This window comes from Prosopis cineraria, unplaced genomic scaffold, assembly GCF_029017545.1.
Source record: "Prosopis cineraria cultivar Desert tree isolate PC_DT_omini unplaced genomic scaffold, ASM2901754v1 PC332, whole genome shotgun sequence".
NCBI lineage: Eukaryota > Viridiplantae > Streptophyta > Magnoliopsida > Fabales > Fabaceae > Prosopis > Prosopis cineraria.
In genome coordinates this window covers 15,600-26,651 of record NW_026555659.1, presented here as the reverse complement: position 1 = coordinate 26,651, position 11,052 = coordinate 15,600, and the positions used below count along the sequence as shown (strand labels likewise).

The 11,052-nt window shown below is 31.8% G+C and overlaps 1 protein-coding gene across 1 annotated transcript; it reads left to right on the top strand.

Moving 5' to 3' along the window:
* The first annotated feature begins 6,475 nt into the window (after nt 1–6,475).
* On the top strand, nt 6,476–7,744 carry LOC129296444 (ethylene-responsive transcription factor 5-like). Its single transcript, XM_054935044.1, is given in 2 exon segments — nt 6,476–7,401; nt 7,403–7,744. Coding segments are annotated over 2 exon segments (1,020 nt in total). The 5' UTR covers nt 6,476–6,615; the 3' UTR covers nt 7,637–7,744.
* The last annotated feature ends 3,308 nt before the right edge of the window (nt 7,745–11,052 follow it).

Here is an 11,052-nt window from a genome sequence, read left to right as displayed (position 1 = left end):
TGTTTTATAAACAAGATCAGAGGGAGTAGTTTATGAATAGTCACATTAGAGTCAACAATTTAGGCCAAGTACGATGGGTCAGTCCAAACCGGCCTGAAAAAGTTAGGGCTAAACTTAGCTATATGAATTTTTTTTATAAGGATAAGATACTTTAAGCCCGACCCAAATTGAACCTGACTCTTAAAATTTTTTGGCTCTGTGTGTAGGTAGAGTAGGCAATTTTGATCAAGCTCGACAAACTAGTTTCAACCCAGCCGAAAAAAGTCAAGACCGGACTTGATTATATGAGTTTCTTTTTTAAAAAGATATGATACTTTAGACTTGACTCAAATGAGTCTAGCCCGCCCAAATTACTAGCTTTAGGCCACATCACCAAATCTGTACTACTTATGATAATAGAATGTGTAGATAGCATTGCTAATATTACCCCTCATTTCATCATTATTCATTCCTCAATTTTCTTACCCTTCTTGCAGCAGAGAAATGGAAGCTTGAGAATTTCTTTGGCCTCATAGTAAGATTTGGTTTTTGACACCCACGTGTTTTCCAGGATCAAGAAAAGGGAGGAGAGAATTGCTTGTCCTTACTTTAAATTTCAAATTATTCAGCACCCTCTCTTGGTTATGCAAGAAGGAAGTGGGCTCACATCAAAGATTCTCTTTGCCCCTTGTCAGGAACGAGAAGAAAATAAGGAAGACAGAAAATTAGAGAAGAAAAACATTTTCCATCCTTGTTTTTCCCTAATTTTCCCCTACAGAAGGAGAATATCAGAGGAAAAACTTTATGCTACTTTTTTCTCCTAATTTTATTTCCCTCTATTTTCTTCTCGCTCCAAACAGAAGGTAAGAGAAGCCTAGTTGAGTGGAACTGCGGAAGGATGGGAAAGCTGACTTCATTCCTCAGCTAGTTGGCTAAATATCATCAACAGCGAATCTACAAAATCGTTGGGAGAGCGAACAGGGGCAAGTACCAAAGTCAGTCATTATGATGTTCAGCTATTGTTTTCACTCTCTTCTCTTGAATCAAACACATTTCTTCTAAAACGAGAATGGAAGTAGTTATGGTAAATTGGTAATGTGACTCCACCATAATTCTATATATAAAATCATATTTCTCTCATCATAATAACTATTTCTAATTTCTCTGTAATGTTTTACTCCTGCACGTGACAAAATGAGGTAATAACAGTAGTACAGACCAAACCAAGCAATTTATGCTGGCTGAAGCTTTCCCATAGAGACTAATTTAGACTTTTCCCATTACAGTGGTATCAAACAAATTCAAGATGTAATCAAAATTTACCGCTCATCTCAATGGCTAGGTACAAAATAAATAACTAAAAAAGGAGCTGTTTGGTTGTTGGAAAGGGAATGGAATGAATTAAAAAAAAAAAAAAAACAAAAACAAAAATAAAGTATGTTACCTTTTCCACTCATAGTAAGCACAGTAAAATTCAATACTACTACACCCTCCACAAATTTTATAAATCATGACATTCAACCTCATGAGTTAAATTACTTTTCCCTCCTTATGAATATGTGATTGATTTATCTTCCCTCCTCATATTGATTATTCTATTTTTATCTTTATTTCTTTAATCCATTCTATTCTTTTCCTTTCTAGCAACCAAACGGGTCCAAAGAGTTCACGAGTGCAATGACAAACAGCCAATGGACAACTGTCACTGTAACCCAACAAATAAACTTAATAGACTGGCTGTCTTACAATATATCCAGCATGGCTTAGTAGAATTTTTTGCTTTCACCAAACGAGGGACACGAGAGCAATAAGCAAATGGTTGCATTAATCTGAAAGAACCCTTTAAACTTAACTATACCTTAACTGGCATGGAGGACCCCATGATCAAACAAATCTAAGCACGAAACATGATCACATCATGATGGACCAAACAGTTAATGCAACTTGTAAAGATGGAGGGCAGTAGTAATATTTGACCAATTAAAAGGAGTTTATCGTTTTATCTACATTTTCATTTCTATTTATGATCTATTCTACATATTCAATTTAAAAAAGGCTAGCAGTCACAATCATTCTCATTTTAAAATCTCTCTATCTGTAGAAACAGTCTCTCCCTCTCATACATTGTGCACAGTCCATGAGGGAACAACAACAATGTCATTGATCTAGATGTGAAGTCCAAGGCTGAAATGATAAATCCAAGAGACACTTTAAGAAGATAAATTGAGAATTTGGTTTCATTTACCAATTTCTTCCGCACATGTATATTGAGGTCACTGTAGAACTCAACTTGATAAGGTAAAATTCTATAATGAATGAAAGCATGAGATCATGTATATGCCATTTTAGAATCAAATGACAAATCAGAATGATAAAGGGGAGCCTGTTTGATCATTTGTTTTTGCAAACATAATTTAGAAATTTGAAAAAGGAATCAACAATGTTACGATGAGAATGTTGGAGTAGCAGAGATGAGAATGTTACGATGGATGTGCGGACATACACGTAAAGATAAAATTCGAAATGAGCACATACGCGAAAAAGTGAGGGTGGCACCTATTGAGGAAAAAATGGTAGAAAATCGGTTGAGATGGTTTGGGCATGTACAAAGAAGACCAAGGGAGGCACCAGTGAGAAGAGTGGAACATATAACTTTGAGTCCGATTAAGAGAGGTAGAGGAAGGCCTAAGAGAACACTCTTGGAAGTTGTTGAACGTGATCTCTTAATTAATAATATTTCTAAAAGCTTAATAAATGATAGAGCACAATGGCGTCTTGCAATCCATGTAGCCGACCCCACCTAGTGGGATAAAGGCTTGTTGTTGTTGTTGTTGTTGAAAAAGGAATCAACAATGACAACAAGAAGAAGAAGCAACCTTATCTAATTAGGTGAAATTGGTTACACGAGCTGTACAATATCATTGTACTTCATCAACAACCAAATCTTGAAAAAGTAACTGACATTTAAAAAATTGGCATTCCATCATAAGACAAAGAAAGAATTTGCTAGAGTCATAAATATGGTAAGGGAAGCCCATTTGATCTTTCTTTTTTTTTTTCACAAACAAAGTATAAAATAAATTTAGGCTTTTATTTCATTGTAATTTATAGATATATACAGTAATCTTTGTATTATGGTATAGCATACAGCTCTGAGAATAACGCATTTGGCATTTTATTTACCTCCTATATAAACTTTACAAAGAATGAGAGAACTTAGTTTGAGCTTGAAAGTATTAAGGGAAACATCAAACATTAGCTCATGGAAAATCATTCTAACCACCAACTACTAGGATCAACTAGCAAGAGGATTGGTTTAGCTTAATCAGTGGTCTCAAGTTCAAGCCCTAGGTATGTAGTAGTGATTAAATTCTTGGTGGGAGGTATGCCCTCCAAAGAGGTGCCCTCAATTATCAACCACATTAGTTTGGGTCAAAAACCTGAGATATCGGAGCTCACACAAAAAAAAGAAAAAGAAAAAGAAAAAGAAAAAAACATCATTCTGAAGATGTCATGTACTGAGTTAAGATTTCTTTTCTCTTGCTTCTCATTTTTCCTCATCATCTCATTCTCTTCGCCACAAGCAAAATAGAAAAGTGGTATGCCATGCATGACCTCATTCCAAATGGTCATTTGTTTAATTAAAACTTCTAGAAGCTGTCATGGTAAAGACACGCTGCTCCAATCACATCAAGAACAAGTAAACTGAGAAATCTTGTCAGCATTTTCAGATATTTAATTCATAATTCAAAATTATTGGACTTAGTCATTTCCTAGCACAAAGGCTTAAATGAGTTATTTGTGATCGGGATGTACCTAATAAGCTTAAAGGAAAGTTTTATTAGACTGCTATAAGATTAGTCATGTTATATGGTAGTGAATGTTGGACTTTAAAAGGATAGCAAGTGCATAAAGTTAAAATAGCAAAGATAAGAATATTAAGATAGATGTGCAAGTATACATAAAAAGATAAAATCTATAATGAGCATATATAAGAAAAGATGGGCATGGCATCTACTGTGGAGAAGATTGTAGAAAATCATTTAAAATAGTTTAAACATATATAGAGAAGGCCATGGGAGGCACTAGTGAGGAGAGTGGAATACAAAGCAGAAAAAAAGAAAAAAAAAATTATGGAAGTTATTGAATGAAATCTCTTTATTAACAATATTCCCAAAGATTTGGTTGATGATAAAGCATAATGGTATCATGCACTCCATGTAGCCAATCATAGTGGAATTAGGCTTCTTGCTGCTGTTATAGTCATTTCCTAGCACTTGTAAAACCATTCATACTTAAGTATATCTGATTGACATACTGAACGTTTTCCGGAAAAGCTATATAAATAAATGTTCACTCAAAAGCATGCGTGAGGATTAACGAATATAAACAAATAGAAATTTAGTGATGACTTCATACTTTCAGTCATTGAAGTTGTCATTACTTTCCCAGTAAAAGGCTCAAGGCAAGCAATATCCACTGCAGAAACGTCTTAAGCAACATGTCTCGAGAGACAATGTTGACATCAAATTTTATGTGATGAAGCCGATGTTATGGTCCGGCAGCATCAAAGATTAATTTGATATTGCTTTTAACAGCTTCTTCATCGGGTCTAAGACTTGGTAAGAAATTAGACTTAGTCCTTTGTTACATTTCACTAACTTCTGCGAGGAAGATGATTTCAATAACAAAAAATCCGGGAGGGGATTCCCTCAGCCTCTAGTGGTCCCACACTATATTATCTATTTACTATAAAATATGAAGTGGTTGAAACTGGAAACAGGCATGGGGACAAAAACAGTTTGATCATTAAGAAACCTGCAACCATTGACTGCTTCACATCTTCTCATTTATTCAAAATTTGTTAGACTCAGTTTCATGAGAACTCAATCAAAGGTATCGGCAACAAATTCGGCAGAAATTTAAAGACAGGAGCTGGGTCAAGGAAAGCTATACAATATTCTTTCCTTGAAATGTTTCAAGTATAAATTTTGTAATTCATGAATGATTCCTCAAGAGCCATAAAACTAGAATACTTCCTGATGATAAACCATGTGAACATCGTTTTCTAAGTTTATAATTCATGAATCAAGGATGGGCACTAGATGTCTAGATCAAAGTTGGATGATTAGGAGTCAGGAGGTCCTAAGGAGGAAAGAAAAAATGAATAGAAAATAAAAGGAACTTATGATTCTTATTTTTGTTTCTTTTAGCCCTTCTTTGCGTCAATGTGTCTAACCACAGAATATAGCCAAGTACATAGAAGAATAATGTCCATGCTTATGATGACACACTGACGTAATGTATTTAAATTTTTAAAAGGTAGAAGTCTTGCAGGCCTATGAAAGTCATGAGCTACGAACATTTCACACAATAAAACATTGATGTCGCCGGAAATTCAGCAAAACAAAAATACATAAAATGTTATGAAATTTTCAACTTGAAGTTGCACGTTAGAGCCAAAGATTAGTTTTATATACGAAGCTCCAAGTACAAAAAGTTATTTCTTGTTCATCAGGGAGACAGAGACCAAATCTTCAGGGTTCCTTTTTTAAAAAAGAAAAAATTAACTCAACGATTATCTCAAGGACATTAACCATCATTCTATATCATATCAAAAAGATTTAACCTTCACGCCTTTTGTTTTTTATAATCACTAGAAAATTGTTAAAGCACTCAACAATTCATTATCTTCTTCTTTTTTTTTTTGGCCAACAGCTCTTCATTATCAATAGATGTTTCTTCAATGAAACAGTAATTGATTTTTTTTCAATAAAGAAATTTGTTTTAATAATGCGACAGTTTTGTAAAGAAATCAATTCAATAATAATAATAATAATAATAATAATAGTTTATTGTATACTTTTTTGGTAAAAAATGTAAGACATTTTTAACCGAATTTCATTACTTAATAAAGTAATTACTTATTTTTAAACTAATTTTATCTTTTTATATTTATCTCTATTTAATAAAGCGTTTCATTTTAAAATAAATATAAAGTGATTTATTAAATATTTTAAAAAAATAATAATTAAAAATATTTTATATTTATGAATACAACCCTCCAAAAAATAATTTTAATTTTTTAAGGGAGGGAATATAAAATATCAATAATTTTATTTCAGTTCACTCCCTCACTCCTATAGTCCCACTCTCCTCGCCTTTTCCTTTTCGGGAAGGCTCGGCGAAAGGGAGCCCAAACGACAAAAGAACCAAAAGGCAGAGCAAAGAAAGTGAAATAGTTAGTGGCCAAATTAACAAAACGAACGAAGACTTACCTCGAACGCTCTGTCGTCGATGCAGAACATGTCTTTTTCTGACTGCCAATCTAACGGCACAAAAGCTATAGAACAGCTTTACTCGGTGTCCCATCCCGTAGGATAATGCAAAGATGAGAATGATTGAGAAGGCAATGCGAAGCTTCCTCCTTCCATCGTCGCATCCATTGAAAAATTCGCCTCTATCGTCTATATATATCAGTTTTTCCACTCGCAGATTCACTCAACCCGGACGCAATCCTATCTCCTCTGAATCTTCTCAAGAGTTTCATAAGCTCTTCTGCTTCTTCTTCTACTTCTTCCTCTCCTTCAGAGAATCGATTTTGCAATCTAGTTTGGTTTTGTTGAAGTCATACTCATGGCAAATCCTGTTGAACTTTCAGCCCTCAATCGTATAAAATTGCATCTTCTAGGTGAACTGTCTCCTGTTGGCAGTTCAGCAAGCGACGCTATCCAACACCTACAGCTCTCGTTTGGTGAACCGAACGGAGCAATTACCAGCTCTGATTCTGACTCTCTTTGTTCCCAATCATCAAGTTCTGACTCTTCTATCACTGTGTCTGATTACCTCCCTGAACTATTCGACTTCCCATCAAACCTATTTGAGTTCGAGTTCAAAAATCAAGTCATTGACCTCTCAACGCCCAAATTCGAAACCGAAGCTTCACAATTTAACTCCCATTTTTCCGAATCAAATGCAAACTCACAGGCAACTTCAAGCTCTAGCTCACAGACCAGCAGTTGTATGTTCGAGTTTCAAACTACACCCCAAATCGTCGAGAAGAAATCTCACTTAAATCGGAAACCATCGCTGAAAATTACGCCACCGAAAAAAACCGAGTGGATCCAATTTGGAAACCCGGATCAACAACAGGAGGTTTCAGAGGTGTTCGTGCAGAATAAGTCAGACCTTGAAGTAAAAAGGCACTACAGAGGAGTCCGACAGAGACCATGGGGCAAGTTCGCAGCAGAAATTCGGGACCCGAACAAACGTGGATCTAGGGTGTGGCTCGGAACGTTCGATACGGCGATCGAAGCCGCAAAAGCCTACGATCGAGCCGCGTTTAAGCTTCGCGGATCCAAAGCCATACTCAATTTCCCTCTGGAAGCAGGAACCTCCGGTTCGACGGACGGCACGGAGGAGAAAAAAACGCCGGCGGCAAGATGATGCGGTGGAGGCTGAAATGGAAGTTAAACCAGTAGTGAAGAAAGAGAGAACGGCGGAATCTGACGTGGGAAGAATAAGGGATACACCGCTAACGCCGTCAATGTGGACAGGCTTCTGGGATAGTGATTTGAAGGACATCTTCGCAGTCCCGCCGTTATCGCCGTTATCTCCTCACCCCACTTTGGGTTATCCACAACTCATGGTTGTATGAATTATGAAATAAAGAGCATTTAAAAAAAAAATTAAAAGGAGAACCATTGTACAATTTGATCTTGTTAGTGACCCATGCTAAATGATTCAATTTATTTGATTTTTTGAACTGCCACTATCCATCATACTCGCTGCCAAGAGAAATTTTTAATTTAAATGTTGTGTTAGTATTTCTTCTCTTTAAATCATTTGATATCTAATATTTTTTCTATCTTAAATTGTAAGATATTTTTAAATAAAATTTTATATATTAATAAATTTTATTAAATAAATTTAATAAATTTATCATTCCAAAATAAAAATATATGCTTTTAAATATTAATAATTTAATATATTAAAAATAAAAGGGTGAAAATTATTTAAAAAAATAATAATATTAAAATTGACATATTTAATAAAAATTTAATCTATTTAAAATTTTTATATTTTGAAATGAAATTTTTTTAAAAGCATTTTATAATTTAAGACACAGAGAGTATTAAATAATTAATTTAATTTTTAAATTATAAACAATAAATCCTAGAACATCTGGACATTAAACATATTTTTTTAATTTTTAAAAATAATGCAAGTCAAAAAATAACTTTATGATTAATTGATCAGAAAATAATAATAAAATATCTACAAAATTATAGAAAATAACCCATTAAATTTTATTGGTTTTTTGTGAAATTTTAGAGGTTTTTTTATTATTTTTTTATCAATTAATAATTAAAGTTAATATTCATTAATAGTAAAAATTATATTGTGCTATTTTTTGAAGTTAAAAAGTAACATTAAACTAAAAATGAATTTATGAGTTTATGTTTTGAATCTATAATTTAAGGATGGAATTATCTTTTAATTCTCATTTCACATTACGTTGAATTCAATTTAATTGAAATAAATTTTTAACAAAACTTTTATTTTTAATGTATTATAGCCAATCATTTAGGTCAAGTTGAACTCTCCAACCTGAACAAAGTTTTGAAAAAAATCTAACGTCAGGCTTAAGAAAAAACTTTATCTTACAATCAAGTTTTTCAAGCTAATTCGATGTATAAATATTTCAACCACGCAAGCGTAATATGATTAAGTTTTCTTTGTTCATTAAAAAAAATTTAAAATATATAAAATTCTCTTAAATTAAAATAGTTGTATGGAACTCTTCTCATCTTTAAAAGTTAAAATTAATTTTCTTAATTTTTTATTTTTTATCATGGACTCTGTTATTATTTTTTAATTACCTTATTAGGAGAGTAGCCATGACATATTTAAAAATACATATAGCAGCTCATATGACATCTAATATAAATTAATAATAAATTTATAAAAATTTTATTCATAATTTTCTGTTATTATCAACTTACATTGGATATTGCCTAAGTTGCTACCTGATTTTTTTAATATGGCATGAAGATTTTTATTAGTGAGATAACTAAAATATGATAATTGAAAAGTTTGTAGTTAAAAAAAAAGTTAATGGAGTCAACTTTAAATTTTTAAAAATGAAATAAATTATATGCAATTGCTTCAATTAGGAGTTTTAAATCTTAATTTTATTGGTCTTCATGACTCGAGCTGAAAAGTACTGACGCAAAATACCATTAAGGGTTACCCAATATGCTGACTCTAATGATGAAGATGAGATGGAAAACAAGTAAAGATAAGAAGAATTTGTGAAAAAAATTTATATATTAAAAATGTTGAAGTGCACAAAATTTTAACTCGCACTAGCTAGGTCAAAAAAAAAAAAATTGCACTGGCTAAATCGTAATTCTGTTTTTTTCTCATTCAAAATGTCTCTATATAATCCAAAGAATTATTTATCATGATGATAACGTATTTTGTGTGCGCCTGAGATAATAATGTAACATCTCAATTTAAATTTTAATAGTTAATTTAGATTAATAGAAATAAAAAAATAATATTTAGAGGTAAGAAAATTAGTAAGAGATGATTATTAAATCTAACTTAGGATATAATTCTAAAAAAAATTAATTAAATAAAAAAAATTTTAAAAAAAATAATTAAAAAAATATATTATTAAATTATTATTATAATAAAAAAAAGGAAAAGGTTTGCAAAAAAAAAGAAAGAAAGAAAACGTGCTGCCGCCTCAATAGTAACAATAGTAAAGAAAAATAATAAAAAAAATAGAAGAAGAAAGAAGAGAGAGAAAAGAATAAAAAAATGTGTGGGACCCACTGAATTTTTATAAAACTCACCCGTTTCCTTTCATTTCTGCAATTCTTTTCCTGCGCGCGAGCTGAGGCGGAGAGAAGCGAGTCGCCGGTGCAAAATATCTAAATTTTTAAGGTAAGAGTTTTTAATATGATATTTAGGGTGTGATTTTAAGCTTTTTAAGACTAGGTAAGTGTTCTAAAAATTTTTCTTAGTCATCCTTCTTCTTTGATTTCTGATTTTGTAGTGGTAGAAAATTTAAGATCTGGAAGAGGGATGAATTTATGTTGAATAAATATGATTTTTGAGGTTGTTAGTAGTATAATAAATATTCTAGAGTATAAATTTATTGGTGATCTTTGAATTTGTGGCTTATGGATCAAATTCTTAAACTAGATCTGAAAATATATGTTGATTTATTGAGGTTTAGATAATTATTTGGGACGAGAAATGAATTATTATGGTTATAGGATTATGATTCTAAACTAGAAACTCAATTTTTAATTTTTGGGTATTTTAGGTACGAATTTATGAAATAAAAAGAAAATTTTGATAATAGAAATTAGTTTAAAAGTTAATTTTTAGATTATTAATGTTTATTGATAATTAAAAGAGGAGTTAAAAATTTTACTTAATAGTATTAACTATAGATTTGTATTAAGATTGAAATTAGGAATTATGTTATATTTTTAATTCCATTATTAGAATTATTTTATTAGTTTCAAAAATTGAAACTAATATTTATAAATAATATGTTATTTTGTAGATTGTATTACTGGTGAAGATTGTGGTGAGGGAGAAATTTTAAGGAATAATTTATTGAAAAAGCCACGAGGTAACCATGCTTTTAATTTGTGATTAGTGTTACTTCATGTTAATTGGATGATTATTGAGAAAATTATGAATTTTTATAATATTGTATAATTGTGCAATATTATTATGAATTTGTTTAATTATTGTGGGAGGTGTTGGGAGACTTGCTATTATTGTTGTATTTATGTGCCACGTGGTACGCCCCTATTGGAGCTCAATAGGTGGTTTGTAAGGGCTCGGGCTAATCTACCTTTAGTCGGGTAATTTAGCACCGAGTGAGGGCTACGGCTCGAGGTTAATGGAAGGATATAAGGATGGTTGTTTGTGTTTATTATAATATTTCTTATATTTGTTGGAATTATATTATTTTTAATTCTCACTTAGTAAGCACACACTTAATTGTTTGTATACACTATCATAAATTGGCTTTGGTTACTGGGA